At 35.1% G+C, this 16823-nt stretch overlaps 1 protein-coding gene across 2 annotated transcripts in view; it reads right to left on the minus strand.

Annotated features, from left to right (window-relative positions):
- Nucleotides 1-16823, minus strand: part of SLC30A7 (solute carrier family 30 member 7) — an 84779-nt gene that overhangs the window by 9518 nt on the left and 58438 nt on the right. For both annotated transcript variants that reach the window (XM_007977801.3, XM_007977800.3), the window contains exons 9-10: nucleotides 10138-10228; nucleotides 5854-6003 (exon numbers count right to left, since the gene is read on the minus strand). In XM_007977801.3, the coding sequence (XP_007975992.1) occupies nucleotides 5854-6003; nucleotides 10138-10228 (241 nt within the window). The remainder of the gene's footprint in view (nucleotides 1-5853; nucleotides 6004-10137; nucleotides 10229-16823) is intronic.

Below are 16823 nucleotides of genomic sequence, written 5' to 3' on the forward strand. Positions count from 1 at the left end.
TAAGTCACCTACTCCCTGAATGCAAACTAAGTTTTCTATAGTTTGTTCACATCACAAAGACATGAAAACACTGCTCAGGTCCATCATAAATTCCACCCCTAGAATGGGACCAGGAGCCAGAGGCTGGCTGACAGGTCCTTAAAATGTGAAAACCATATAGTACTCATTGCATATCCTGAGAATAATGTACAAACTATACTCCAGTCAATATTTTTATAAATTGGAAAGGCACCTAGTTATTTTGAACACTTTTATGCTCCTAAGAAAATAAATGTTAACCTGGTGCCATAGGCTTAGAATATTTTCAATACATATTTATTGTTGTAGAAAGGATAACAAATCAGAAGTAAAAAATTTAGAGAAATAAACAGGAATATGACTACAGAAAATTATTTCGACTGAACATATATTCATCTTTATCCCTTTAAAATGAAGTCTTGAAAAATTGCCTTACTCTTCCTTGTGAAACCTAAATCATTTCAGAGTTAGCAAAATAATGAGTAACTGTGACTAAATTACAAGTCAATAACAGTAACTTGAGTGTGGGTTTCTTTTTCTGTAAATTGTCTTTTGAGGCTCATTTAACATGTTAGGTACTGATCATAGTACTTGGCACATGATGAGCTCTCAATAAATGCTAGCTGCTGATGCTGTTATTATTTCGACCACTGTTCATCAACCAGTGAACACTTAAATCATGTGGATTACTTAAAAACAATAAACCTAGGGATCTGTTGGCCTCACAACCTGTGGCTGTTCTCTCCAACTTCCAAAGGAGGTCAGATTCTGGTGAACTTCAAGTACAAATGAAAGATAATGGGAAGATGGATAAGGAAAAACTGCAGAGCAGGCAACCAAAATCAATACTGAGGAAACATTAAAGCCCTTGACCAAAAGTTTAAAAGAAAAAAAAAGAAAAGGAAAAGTGGAAAAATAGTAATCCACCTTCTCCTACTTCCTACCCCCTCCCTCAAGCAGACAGAGCAAGGTTAGATGAGCCACAGGAAGGGATTATGATCCTAGGAGAGTTAACGGAGGCAGAAAGTTTCTGAAACTTGGGGCACTCTTATTTGGGCTTGTGAGGAGGCTTTTTGGTTCCTTCCTGAGTATCAGTGTTAAGTTCTATTTTGAGGACAGAGAATAGAGCACAAAAAGCTGAAGCAGGAAGTTGGGGGCTTAGGACTTATTAGGCACAAGGGAGAAAGGCAGAAGAGTAGAAAAGACGGAAGAAATAAAGGTAGAAGTTCTATCAAGGAATAAATATGTATTAGGCGAGACCGTCTTTTGTGTTTTGTGGAACTGAGAATGGTAATAAACCCCAAGCATATTCTAGACTTTTTTTCAAACATATTTCTAGATGTTTCTTTAATACGTTTCCTTCAAACATTATTTCTAACAAAAAGTATGTTAAAATTTTTAGGATTACAGTTATGATTGTGAAGTGTGTTATTTTAAAAAATTAATAAATACTATTGGCCAGTTTAAAACATAAGATGTTAATTGCCTTCCTAATCTACTATCCCATTTTCTTTTCCTGTTTGTACATGAAACACAAAACATAAACTTTCCATTTTATCAATTCCCAAATGATAACTTATTAAAAAGAACTGGTGCAAGGGGAAGAAAAGGGAGAGGACTTTTTCTATGCCAGCACAAAACCTGGTACTTTACAAACTGTATTGTCACTTAATCCCAAAGCAATCTAAGTACTAAGTGGCTTTTAGCAATGCACTGGCATTAGTTTATATTCACGTACAGCAAGCCAACTTCTTTAGCAGTTAAAGATTAATTGGTAACCCTGGAAAATGAAATTAAAAAGGCTAATGCCTAAGATATAGTTATAAAGCTATAGTTTTATTAACAAGATAGAAAGTTATAATTCTTCAACTTTTAGATATTGGTCTTCTCAGTTTAAAGTTACCCTCATAAAAGTTTTAACAAAACAATTTTTAACCAAAAACTATCACTTACATTCTAATTTAAGACTGGCTATAAGAAAGATACCTAAAAATGTAATAAACAAAAAGCTATAAATTACTGAAAAAATCCTTCTTTTGGTCTTTTGGAACTAAGGCCACCAGTGTTTTAAATCTGTCTATAAGAAATACACCTGAAGCATCTGTGTGATCAAAAAGGGAGCAATTTGAGTTTTGTTATTTTTGATAAGTAAAATTTATAAGATATAATTTAAGATTAATTTTTTTTAATTTAAATTTCATCTCATAAAATAAAAATGCTCCTGCAAGCCTTGGCATATACTAATTGCATAAGGATCATGCATTACTAGGGTATACACAGAAAAGGAAAAATTCATGAAAATTTCAATTTGCATATGTCAGAACTAAAGCAGTGATCATAAAACAATTTTAAAATCATTAGGTGATAAAAAGGCTTAAAATACTTTTTCAGGGCTTAAAATATTCAAAGCTCAAATGCAGTTTCCAAAACCAAAGAAGCAGCTGAATAAACTTTCAATTTCAGTCATTTTTAAAGCTAACATTTCTAAAGTTACCAAAAGAACCTCCTTCCACTTACTTGAATGGCAACTTCAGCAGTTCCTAAGCCCCGACACAGCTGCTTGCACATTTCTAAAACTAGAAATTGCATTCCTTTTTAGAGGACAAATTGTGAGTAAGTGCCAAAGTCCTAGGAGAGTATGGGGTGTCCTAGGGCTCAACAGAAGCTCACACTATGAGGGTGAAATGACATGGCATATCTAGGAGAAAATTCAAGGTAAAGGAGGGAAAAATAATCTGGAAACATCAGTGAAAAGAAACATTACTGCTAGCCTGGTTATCTTGTTGTCCCGGAAACATGTAGAAGGTATAAGAAGGATTCAGACACATTGTGAAGGTCTTGCATGCTTCATTATGAAGGTCATGAGATAGACTTACAGTGTCTGTTAAGAAAGACACCTAGTTGTTAAAATTCTGAAATAAGTGGTATCAGCATATTGTTTTGTAGTAGTGTATGTCTTGATTACACATAAGATTAGCACTGAAGTAAATCCTAATTATACATAAGATGATTTCATTAATTTATTCCCAAAGGGACCTAATGACACATTTCTTTATCAGAAAGATATATTTTAGATCTCATTAAGATCTTTTTGAGCTTGTGGTTAAAAAAGACCAATGGGAACCCAATAATATTTTTCCATACTTAGCATATATAAAGATGGCTTTAATCAAATATAGTCTTTAAAATCTGTTTATACAACAAATTCATTATACACATATACTCTTCTAAGCACTGGGAATGCAAAATCATGACAGTTGGTAGGAACCTGCACACAAGTTGTACAATGTGATATGTATGACATAGAATAAAGTAATTCTGCTTTGTGGGACACTTAAGGCTTCAGAGAGAAAGTAACAATTGCATTGGATCTTCAAGTTAGAGTAGGATTTTTGTCCCACACAGAAAAGTACACAGTCCAGTAGGTTTGGAGTATAAAGTACATGGCAATGAAAAGCAGGAGAGAGACTTTAAAAGTCAGTTGGTTCACGCTAGAAAGTTGGGGTTTATCTGGATGGCAATGAGGTGCCACCAAAGTTTCTATTTTTCTTTTTATTTTGGAAAAAAACTTTTTTTTTGAGACAGAGTCTTGCTCTGTCACCCAGGCTGGGATGCAATGGCGTGCTCTCAGCTCACTGCAACGTCTGCCTCCTAGGTTCAAGCGATTCTCTTGCCTCAACCTCCCGAGTGGCTGGGATTACAGGCAGGCACCACCATACCCGGCTAATTTTTGTATTTTTAGTAGACATGGGGTTTCACTATTTTGGTGAGGCTGATCTTGAACTCCTGACCTCAGGTGATCTGCCCACCTTGGCCTCCCAAAGTGCTGTGATTACAGGTGTGAGCCACCATGCCTAGACTATTTTGAAAAAATTTAAAGTCAAAATAATAGTACAATAAATACCTGTGAACCCTTCAGCTATATTTACCAATTGTTAATATTTTGCCAGTTTGCTTCATCTCTCTACATATATATTTATATGCAATTTTTTAATTTTACCAAAACATTTGAAAATTAAACATCTGGATATTTTGCCATTAAATCCTTCAACATGTATCTCCTAAGAATTAAGAAGAGTCTTCTATAAACACAATACCATTATCACATCCAAGAAATTTAACCACTCATACAATTAAATGAACTACTACAGTCTATAATCAAATTTCCTTGATTATCCAGCCCTTTCCTTTGTGGTTGCTTTTTTTCCCCAGTCCAAGACCCAATCAAACACTACACATTGCACTTAATTGTGAAGTTTCCTCTAATCTAGAATTATCCCCTACCTTTTTCTCCTTTCATGACATTGACACTTTTAAAATAATCCAAGTTAACAGCCTTGGATTTATATGCTGTTGAGGCTTTCACAAGCTATATTTGTCTGGATGTTTGCCCATGGTTAGACTGAAGTTAAACGTTTTTGGTAGGAGTACCCCATAGGTCATGTTCTGTATTCCCCATGGTATCACACCAGGAGGAATATAATGTTAGTTTCAACCACAGATTTTTAACACATGGAACCTGTTTCTTCATTAGATCTATGTGTTAGATCAGGGGTCCCTAACCCCCAGGCCACAGGCCAGTACTGGTCCATAGTCTGTTAGGAACGAGGCCACTCACAGCAGTGAGTGGCGGGTGAACTGTGGCATTAGATTCTCATAGGAGCGCGAACCCTATTGTGACTGCACGTGTGAGGGATCTAGGCTGTGTGCTCTTTATGAGAATCTAATGCCTAATGATCTGAGGTGGAACAGTTTCATCCTAAAACCATCCCTCCTACCACCACCTTCAACCCCCGTTCACGGAAAAATTGTCTTCCACAAAGCCAGTCCCTGTTGCCAAAACGGTTAGGGACCGCTGTGTTAGATGATTCTGACAGTGGTATCAATGTCTAGGTTTTTTTGCCAAATGTTTCTAACAAACTAGACTGAGAAAAGAATTTATATTCTCTCTACCTCTTTCTTAGCTGTTACTGACATGACCTTCTTATTCTCCCAATATATACACAATGCATACCATAGTAATCAGTCTTTCATTGTCAGTCATAGAGCTATGTTAACTCATGATGGCACGAGCCTTAACTGAAAGAATTTGGTTGTAGACCATGCACTAATTCATGATTCCAACTGCACTATTAAGAAAAACTCAACAGCATATAAAGTTATTAAATCACTCAGTAGGTGACCATAGTTTTGCTGTCACACAAAAAAGTTAACAGTCTGCTTTTAGCTAAAGCCACTTATTCTTATTCCAAACACTCTTTTACAATTCTTCGCTTCAGATAATACCTAATGTATCTTCTAAGAAATGTGCAGTAAAGGATAATATACTTTTTCTTGAAGGAACTCAAATAAGTACAATAATGAGCATATAGGAACTATCTTCCTATTCCTGAAGAATATTAACTAAAACAGGTATTTCCCAAACTTGACTCTGTGGTTGGAAGAAAAAATGTGGCTTTATGTTTACCTTATAGTTTAGTAGTATATATATTTATTATGTTAAATAGCATTTTTTTTTTCTTTTTTTTGAGACAGGGTCTTGCTCTGTGGCCCACACTAGAGTGCAACTGGATCATAATTCACTGCAGTCTCAAACTCTTGGGTTCCAGCAACCCTCCTGCCACAGCCTCCCAAGCAGCTGGGACTATAGGCGCGTGCCACCATGCCCAGCTAATTTTACGTTTTGTAGAGATGGGGTCTCACTATGTTGCCCACACTGATGTAGAAATCCTAGCCTCAAGCCATCCTCTCACCTTGGCCTTGTAAATATTTTTAAAACTACTAGTTATAAAAAATTTTAAGACCCTTAAAAAGAAGTTAGTAAAAAAGACATACCTGAGTAAAAATATTATGTGTTTGGCTTAAAATCCACCTAGCATCAGCATCAGGTGCTACTATTAATTTCAAGGTCCCAACATAAACGTCAGAACATAAAGTCCAGAAGTGCTGTTCCTGTAAACTGTAAACTCCTTGCAGCTGCTGTACCTGAAATATAAAGGAGAGATATTAACATCACAATCAAATTAAGTACTCCCTTCTACTTAAGTTATTATGCAATATATCAGTAAACATGGATTCTATTCTCTAGTTTAAAAAAAGGAAAGGAGGATGTTTGAATAAATAAATAAACAAATAAATACTCTTGAGTACTAATTATGTGCCAGGTACCATGACAAGTATTTGGGAAACATAAATAAACACATATCAAAATATGTAGGACACATCTGAGAGTGTGCCCCACAGGGAAATTTACAGTAACAATCACTTAATAAAGTCCAACACCTATTTATGACTTGGAAAAAAAAATATTAGAAGGACACTTCCTTAACTTAATGCAGGCTAACTACCAAAAATGTACAGAAAATAAGGATGAAACATTAGATGTATTCCCTGAAGATCAGGAAGAAGGCAGATACCCAAATCACTGCTATTGTTCCGCATCTCTATATTGATCTGGAGGAGTGGAACTCAGATCAACAACCAGAAGTTAAAAGAAAAAAATTCAATGTGAAAAGATCTTTATAACAATTACAGCAGTTTACAAATAAAGAGGGAAGCTTCTCTGGGAGTGTGTTAACTACCTATCTCCGGAAATGGTCAAGAAGCTGTAATACCAACTTGATGTCATAGAGGAGATTTTGCAACAGACAGAAGGCTCGGCCAAACTCACATTAAGATCTTTTTCAGTTTGGAGATTCTGAATTTTACAGAATCTACTTGGGAACTTAAGAAAATGTTGATCTTATATCTATCAAAACTATTTATTTTTTGTTGGAATTTGATGAATGTAGTCATTTTTTTTCTATAAATTCCACGACAGTTAATGGGAAATTGAGATAATATCTATTGTGCCTTCTTTAAAAACCGCTTTTATTGGGGAAAAAGATCAAGGTATACTTTTTCTTCCTCTTTTTGGATTCTGACAACAGAGCTGTTTTAGCCAGATATCCCTCTACATTTTTTCTACATGACATCCTCATGGATGAGGCCTAAGGTGAGTTCTATGGTTAATGAAATAACCTGATGAAAAAGATTTCTCCTACTTCCATATGTAGCAGTACAAGTACACGACTGCAGTTATCTTAAAACACAAACTAAAGAATAATTCCTGTAGAAACTGGCTTTAATTTTACCAATTAAAAAATGGGAGGAAACTGTAGTTACAGATGAAAAGGGCAGTGTGGTAGAGTAGAAAGAACATGACCTTTAGAGTCAGAGTGACGTGGATTAGAATCCTGATTCAGCCACTAGCATTTGGACCTAAGGTGAGCCTCAATTTTATCTAGGGAAAGAAAGATGACACTCACCTTGTAGTTTATTGTGAAGAAGAGAAACTATATATAGTTATATATATATAAAACAATTATATATAGTTTTTTATATATATAACAATTATATAGTTATATATAACAATTTTATATATATATAGTTTTATATATATATATGTAAAACAATTAGTAACAATTATGCTGATTGATGCTACCTTAAAATAATAACCACAAATCTTGAATGGGCAATATGTACTTTCCCTGTATCAAAAGATTATTTTATACCTTCTCCTTTTCCCTCTAGCCTTCTGATCTCTCTGCATGATTACACTGCCTGGTACATTATAGAGAAAACAGAAGTACAAAGAAAATCCCTTATCCTTTACCATTAGATCTACCAATGACTCCTTATCTATGTCAGCATTTCTGCATTCCCTCAGAGGATATAGTACCCCTGTTACTATCAACAATTAATCCTTCCATTGTGCTTTGGGTTCTATCCTTTCTCACCTTCCCATGACGTTATTCCTTTAATAATGTCCTTTAGTACTATAACAATTTCTTCCTCTCAGTTAGACTGTTACCATTAGTTAATGCACATGTTCTAGAACTGTGCTGTGCAATTCAAAAGTCACTAGACACATAGAACTATTTCAATGAATGGAAATCAAGTTAAAAAGAATCAGTTACACTAGCCACATGTGGTTTGTGGCTTCCATATTGGACAGTGCAGATTATAGAACCTTTCCATTATTGGGGAAAGTTCTGCGGGATAATGCTGTTCTAAAACATCCTACTTTAAAAACAAAAAAACACCCTCTATCCTGATACTACATCCATATCCGCTATCAACTCATTTCTCTGCTCCCTTTAACAACACTTCGTAAAGGAGTTGTCACTTCCCCATTCATTTTCTCCTTAATTCATTCAAATCATGCTCCCTTCTCCAACACTCCAATGAAACTGCTCTTAACAAGGTCATTAATAGCATCCAGAAGGCCAGTCAATGATCACTTCTGTTTTTTTTTGTTTTTTGAGACGGAGTCTTGCTCCATTGCCCAGGCTGGAGTGCAGTGGCACGATCTCAGCCCACTGAAAGCTCCGCCTCCTGGGTTGAGGTCATTCTCCTGCCTCAGCCTGCCGAGTAGCTGGGACTCCAGGTGGCCACCACCATGCCTGGCTAATTTTTTGTATTTAATTTTTTTTTTTTTTTTTTTTTAGTAGAGACGGGGTTTCACCGTGTTAGCCAGGATGGTCTCAATCTCCTGACCTCATGATCTGCCCACCTCGGCCTCCCAAAGTGCTGGGATTACAGGCGTGAGCCACCACGCCCAGCCTGAACACTTCTTGTTTCTACCCTCCTTGACCCCACAGAAATATTCAACACAGTTAATTACTTCCTCCTTCTTCAACTCTGTGATCCTACACTCTTTTGGTTTTCCAGCACCCCACTAACCACTACCTTTCCTGGCTTTGTCACCTGTGCTCCAAATTTAGAGTTGAAAGCAGAGCTAAAAGAGTAGAACTAGAACTTCTCTGGAGGTAATCACATACAATCTTGATATTTTAGAAGTTATTCATATATTGATGACTTATAACTCTTTCTGGTCTTAATCTGTCCCCAAAACTCAAGATTTTCATATCCAACCATTTAAGTAACATTTCTCCTAGAAGTGTAGTAGCCATTTCCATTTTAACATATCCAGAATATAACTCTTCATTTGGGAGATTTTCCATTCTCAAACCTGTACCAACAAGGCCTCAGTCTCAGTAAGTGGCATTACCATCTAGTAAGTGGCATTACCATCTACCAAGTAATAAACCAACACTTTCTCTACCCTCTGCTAATATAATCCACTTCCAAAAACATATTCCAAATGTATATTTATCTTCACTGCTACAACTGTAATCTAAACCACTATTGTTTTTCACTTAGAGGACAATAACTTCATAACTGGGTTTCTTTGCTTTCATCCTCCCTAGAATATGTTCTCTTCATAGAAAACACAATATTCTCTTGAAAACATAGGATTTATGACACTTCTATTGCCTAAAAGCTTTCCAATGCTTCCCACTGAGTTAGAATTGAATCTAAATCTCTTATTATGACCCAAAACCCTAAATGATCTTGCTCCTGCCATTCTCTCCAGGCTTTCAAGCCATTCTTCCCTTTATTTAATATACTTCAGCCACAATGGCCTTTTTTATTCTGTTCTTCAAACACAAATTAAATCCAGCCATAGCACTTTTACATTAGCAATTTCCCTTGCCTGGAACATTCTTCTCCAGTATTTTCATATGGCTAGCTCTTTCTTGTCATTAAGGTTTCAATTTCCTTGCATATAACTCCCTTAGTGAATCTAAGGTAGCCATCCATGACTAACACATCACTTTGTTTTATTTCTACTATAGTAATTCTCATTGATATTTTCTTATTTATCTACTTATTGTTTAGTTCCTGTATTTCCCCACTGGACTGTAAGTTCCATGAAAGACAGGCACTGTCTGTCTTGTTTACCATTACCTCCCCAGTATTTTAGAAGAGTATCTGGTAGAATGGGAGCTCAAAAACTCTATGTTGAATAAATGCTTATGTCTCTGCTATAGATATTCTATATTTTAAAAAACTGCTCAATTTCTAGATCAGAACAATTTCTACTACATTTTCTTTAGTAAAGTTCAACATTTTCCGACAATTTTATTCTGGCTTGTATAAATTACATTTCATGGTCAGCATTCAATCTTGGAAGAAATATTCAATTTTTTACATGTTACCCATATTCGTGAAAGCTGAAAATCAAGAGATTGAAAACAGCATAAAACCCAATGGTTTGGAATATTTGAAACTCACCCTCTGATAGCACTGAGGCAGAGTATTTTCTAATAGGGGAGGAGTTCTCTGCATCAATATTCCAACAGATTCTCTTAAAAGTGGAATAACACTAAGGAAAAGGAAAACAACAATTTGTCAAAGTCACATTCTGACAATCCCATCCAGCAAGAAAGTAATAATATCCCTTCCTATGGTAGAATATAATAGGACTTAGAATAATATGAGAAAAAACAATCAACCATTGTTTTAGATTTTCCATGTGATCACTAAATTATCCAAAGTAAAAGTAAAAGACCTAGAGAAAATGTATTAATGTATGAAAAAGTAAAGCTATAAAACTGAAATAATATAATATCATCTAAACCCAGCACGTGTTCAACTGTTAGTTAAAATATGACTCCACATGGTCAGAACCTTCCAAAGTAATCATGGCCTACCATGCTAACTGGTCCTTAATATTTATCAAATATTTACATGCACTTCTCTGAATAGCACTGATAAGGAAAATACAAAAAAAAGAATACATCAGTCTATTTGTTCAATATCAGTCATATTTCATTATTTAAAAAATATAGAAGCCTGGCGATAACCACAGATGCAGTGAAATGAACTCAGCTCCTCTAGGGATGGTGCCCAAAAGTCTGCATGTGTTGATGTAACTAGTCCTCAATTAGTATTTGAAACTACTGTTTTAGGCTATTTGGATGATTAAATGTACACAAAACAGGCTGGGCGCGGTGGCTCACGCATGTAATCCCAGCACTTTGGGAAGCCAAGGTGGGCGGCTCATGAGGTCAGGAGATTGAGACCATCCTGGCTAACACCGTGAAACCCCATCTCTACTAAAAATACAAAAAAAAAAAAAAAAAAAGAGCTGGGCGTGGTGGTGGGCACCTGTAGTCCCAGCTACTGGGGAGGCTGAGGCAGGAGAATGGCGTGATGGCGTGAACCCAGGAGGCGGAGCTTGGAGTGAGCCGAGATTTCGCCACTGCATTCTAGCCTGGGAGGCAGAGTGAGACTCCATCTCAAAAAAAAAAAAAAAAAAAAAAAAGGTACATAAAACAATTAATAGTAGAATGGTGACGGTTACTCGAATGTAATGGCTTTCCAGTCTAGCAATATCCAATTCACCTTAGAGTCTCATTTTGTCTTCACTTCTGATATATTGAATCAGAATCTTTGAGGGAATGTCCAAAAAGCTCTCCACGTGATTCCAATGATTCAGAGTGGCAATGCACTGTTCTACTGCTTGAAGTAGGTTGAGAGAGGAGGTCAGAAATGGCTTCCCTACACTTAATAGCTTAAGTCAGTGCTCACTTTTAAACTTAGAGAATTTCAAAATTTTCAAGTACAACTTCTGATAATAGCTGTAGCTGAAGAAGATAAAAAGAACATCCATCTTTCAAGGAAGGTTTCATAAGAAGAGTAGAAGCAAGTGTACTTTCAGGACTAGTGGTATTTTGACAGATGGAAAGGAAAGAGAGGTACCAAGAAAGACCCAAAAGAATAGACACAGTGCTTATCTGGCTCACTATTATATTCCCAAGATCTAGCAAAGTGCTGGTCATAAAGTGGGCCCAATTGTTGGTTAAATGAATGACAGAAATACAGATAATCAAATCAAGAAAAATTAGATGTCACCCTTAATTCCTTCTTCTCCCTTCAATCACCAAGTTCTCATGATTTAATATCCTAAAGGTTTCTTGACTCAATTCCTTCCCCTTCATTGTACTATGCATGTCCACAATAATCTCCATATCTTCCACGTGGATTATTATGATAGCTTCCTAAGTGGTCGCTTCAGCTCTAGTCTTATTTCCTCAAGTCCACGTAACAAGCAGCTTCAGTGATGGCTCCCAATGGCCCTGCCCTATGTAGTGCTCATGCCCTATGTAAAGTTTCAGGACTTAGTGACTTGCTGCTAATGAACAGAGTATGGCAAAGTGATGAGACATCACTGCCAAGATTAAGTAAAAAGACTCTGGCTTCTGTCTTGTATACCCTCCTCATTTGCTTTCACTTGCTCTCCCACAGCTGCTATGTTGTGAGCTGTGCTATAGCGAGGACCATGTGGCAAGAAACTGAAGGATATTTCTTGAGAGCTACTAGACAGACCCTCAGTTCAACAGCCCAAAAGGAACATAATGCTGTCAGTAACCACTTGAGTGAGCTCAGAAGTAGACTCCCCCAGATGAACCTTGGAGTAACTGTAGCCCCAGCTGCTACCTTGATTACTGCTTTGTGAGAGACCCTGAGCCAGGCAACATAGTTAGCTATGCCCAGGTTCATGAACCACAGGAGGTGTAAGATAATAATGTGTATTATTTTATCTACTAGGTTTTTGAGTGCTTTACGTATCCACAGATAACTGATACAACCAGATTTTACAGAGACGTTAGACTAATATACATAAAATAGGTATGTGACCCTATCCCTTTCCCACTAAGAAATGTGTCAAAAGCTCCCCACTGCCTAGGAAATTAAGTGCTGGCTCTTTAACATGGTATATTTTTGGATCTGGCCCTCTACCTTCACCTCCTATTAATCCTTGCTTCATATTTTAAGCTCTCCAAATAAAACATACTTGTACTTTACCTTATACTGTTTCTTACTTTCATGGTTTTGCTCAAACTGTAACCTCTGTTAGAATGTCCCTAAGCTGCCCTACAGTCTTACATTCATTCTTTGAAATCTCACATGTCACCTCTTTTAGGGTATATTTCCTGATCACAAACTGCCTTCTACACTGTATGAAGTGTCTTCTCTGTGCTCCTATGAAAACAATCTGTGCTACCTACACTATTACTACATTGCATGATAATTACCAGCTTGTGTTTCCCCCTCCCTCTAAACTGAAAGTTGCTTTAAGGTAGGAATTATCTTATTTATGTTTGTAAACCCAGCATCTCAGACAGTGTTTGGCAAATAAATGTTTATGGAACAGAATTCATAGCTGAATCTATTAAACATAATTAATTCATAAATTTAAAAAGTATATCTAAAGCTCAGGATCAATACTAAATCTTAAATAATATATGGAATCATTAGCAGTTAAGAAAAGGCACTAGGTAAAGAAAGTAAAGGCACGGTAAGTAAAACATCTAGAAAAAGGGGAAACATATTTCCAGCAATAGTAAATGCCTCAATGAAGAAAAACAGAAACAGAAAAAGGCCATCAGATTAAATAATGCAAATATTGTTTGAGTCCATCCACTGTAACATTTCAGGAACAGTAAAAGCCAGGTTGGAGAAGGAGAAAAAAAAATGAGTAGAAAACAACTGCAAATAGACTTAAGGATTTTGACAGTGAAGAATATTGGTTATTCATTCATTTAAACTGAAGAGTGGTATCTGTTTCTACCTACTGTGTTGCTATTAAATAGGTGACGACTTCCTGTGTTTACAAAAAAGGCAAAGAAAAAAATGATGGCATATTAATTAGGTACAATTCAACCTTTTTCTTTACTCTCTCCATCCTCATTTCTCAGGAAAAAGAAAGAATCCATCACAGAATGTTTTTATATATTAAACTTAAAATTTTTATCTTTCCCTAACTGTACTCAGAAAATGAGGCACAAAAATGGTTCTCCTTGAATTACTGTTTGAGAATAATAAAAACAGTTTTTTTCTTACCTACATCCTAAGTTTAGTTATTTTAATAATTTCTTCTCCAATCTTAATCTAGGGAACTACTAACAATGTTTAGATATCTGACATGAAAATTACTCTCAAATGGAAACCATGACACTTGGGTTCTGATTCTGCCATTAAATAGCTTTAAGCAAATCACATATTCTTCCAGAGCATCAGTTTTCTCATCTATAAAATGAAGGAGTAGGCTAAACATCCAGGCAATTTCTTTTATCTTTTATATATTTTCCATTCAATAAGAAAAAGTGGTTAAACTATAAAGAATACTGGAGAGAGAATATATTTGGAAATGAAAGAAAATATAAATTGTTTTTATATACTAAGGGGAAAAAAGTAGTGTCACCAAATGACACATCGATATACTTGGCAAAATGATTTATTCTATCACAATAGATAATCCAGCAAATGAATTTTATTAAGCAATCAATATTAAGCAATTATTAAGGATCTACTACTATGTATCTGGCATCAGATTTTCTAGAACCAGATGGGACTTTACTCTAGAGTTGTGGAAATGGTGGCCTAGAACACCAAAGTAACTTGTTTAAGGTGTGAAATGTTTGTTTAAAGACACAGCTAATGAGCAGGAGAACTAGAACAGATCAGGTCGTTAGACTGCAAGTTCAGTTTTGAAAAGTTCAAGTCAACAAACATCTGTTATATGCCAACCATGAAGCAAGCATGTTCTAGACACTGGAAATACAAAAATAAATAATATAGAATATTTTGGTTCAGAGAAATTCATAATTTTATTTTTAATAAGCCTGCAGAGAAGGCAATGGAAATCAGGCATCAAACTTATTTAGGGTACACCATTTAGAAGAAGGCACATACGAATTTAAAGCAACTACATATTATGCTTGTATCCATTTTCACTTTCCATGAACTTTTGGTGAATGGTTTTCTTAATTGGTATGTTGATAACTTCTTTTTAAACATACCTTTAAAAGTAAAGAGGAAGAGAAAAAGGAATAGAAGAGGCATTGACTCAACTGCAACAGAAGGCACACGGTATGAGAAATAACATTACTTAAGCAACAGGGGTGAAATAACTTGTGCGAACAAGTTTTAAAAATGTATTGTTTCAGAATACTCAGGTTTAGTCTAGTTGTTTCCCCCAAGGAGCTAAAACACAGTAAGAGATGGTGAATCCCATCTATAATAATCCTTGAGATCAGCCTTAAAACATTAAAGAGATTCTCTTAGACAGTCCAACAGTCTCTTAATAAGTCACCTAGAAAAAACATCTACGGATTTATCCAAATCTTTGTTCAAATTTTTATGTGTGTATTCCATGCGTGTTGCCTTCCAAAGTCTGCTACTCCTTGCCACCACCTTTTTAAAAAAGAACCTAGTACTTCTTTTTTCTCCTCCTAAAATTCGCTTTCACATGAAGCCCTTAGTTTAAGGACTCTAGAATTAGTAAAGAAGTTACATGATCACAGATAATATCATATTAGAATTAAAAGGGAAATTAGAGATCACTCCATTTTAACACAATTCAAGAACCATATGTAGATAAACATTTTAATAAAATTAATGTTAGAAATAAACATATTTTAAAATTAACTAAATTATAAGACATCATAACTGATATAAGGAAAAAAATTATAGTGCATTTTTATCCTTTTTTTTCATAAGGATCAATTGTGGTTTTTATTGATTTGCCTATACTGAAATTTGGAATGGTTACCTTTTTAGGTAGAATTTTAATAAAATGTTTACACTCAACAGCAGCAAGCATTTCACCAAAGCAAATCGATATGTCACACTAACTTTCTCCAATATCAATTTTAAAATAATGCAAGAATTTCAGCTATAGAAGCCATAACTACGTCATACAACTATGGTAGGGAATAAAGGTACTTGCAAAATCACATGGTGATACGCAATTTAGAACAAGGCCAATTTCTATAATAATTTAAAGAGTCATAAAAATGTAAAAGAAACCTTTAGAAACTCTAGTTTTTGCCTTTTAAAATTGTGTTTAGCTCAGGAGTTTGTGTCCATATTTTTCTGATTAACTATTGTAATGGAGAAGCATAAACCAGATTTTAGCTTGGATCTATCTAGCCATAATGAAAGGATATGTAGAAAAAGACAAGCTTAGCAAATTCCTGACTGAGCTAAGACTTAGAGCTGCATCCAAACCCAAAAAGTAAGCATTTGGAAACAATTAGAGGTTCACTTCTGGTTGACTAACCCAATTCTAGCCTTCACAATGAAGCACCATTTCCCTATCATAAATAAAAAGAGATGAGTCATTAGTTATGAGTTTACCAGTAAAAGAGGGGAATAATTTTATTCTTCAAAAGCTGAAGGTAAATCAAATTTATAATCATAAAATCATAAACATAAAATTAATTTGAAAGCTTTACCCTTAAATGCTAACATATTAAATGAGCAGTAGTTACTTACTACTCTTTACTGCCAGTAATTTTACAAATACAAATATATTCAAATCTTACTTCAGAAGTAGTTTCTAGTGAAAGAGCCTCACTACTTCAACAGTAAATAAAATGATCTACCAGTAGTCATAAACAAACCAAACAAAAAAGGGTATACATTACAAAACTTTCTGAAGACCAGACTACTGACAATCAAATGTTTAATAAAAAATTTCAGTTAAAATTATTACTTAGATCTGAGAAGAAATGTCAAGTAATATTAATTAAAACATAATTACAGATTCATCTTCATGAATCAGCTTATGAACCAAGTTTTCCTGTATATTGTAGGGGTTCTTACAATCTACAAACGTAAAGAAAGAAAATTATACTTTTAAAAATAAATTTGGCAAATGCTGTATACTATATTTTCAGGGGACCAAAAAGCCAAAGAAAATTGACCCATAATGGTAATGCAATTCACATTTAAATTAAATATTTGGTCACATTTGCATAAATATAATTAATTCATAGTGATGGATAATTACCCATTAATCTAGAATTTCATAAGCCTTCTACAGAATAGATAACCCAAAATCTTATCACCTGGGATTGTGGTTTACTTCATAATAATGCTGTGTTTCTGAAACCTGTGGCTCAAATCAA

This window comes from Chlorocebus sabaeus, chromosome 20 (assembly GCF_047675955.1).
Source record: "Chlorocebus sabaeus isolate Y175 chromosome 20, mChlSab1.0.hap1, whole genome shotgun sequence".
In the NCBI taxonomy this organism is placed as follows: domain Eukaryota; kingdom Metazoa; phylum Chordata; class Mammalia; order Primates; family Cercopithecidae; genus Chlorocebus; species Chlorocebus sabaeus.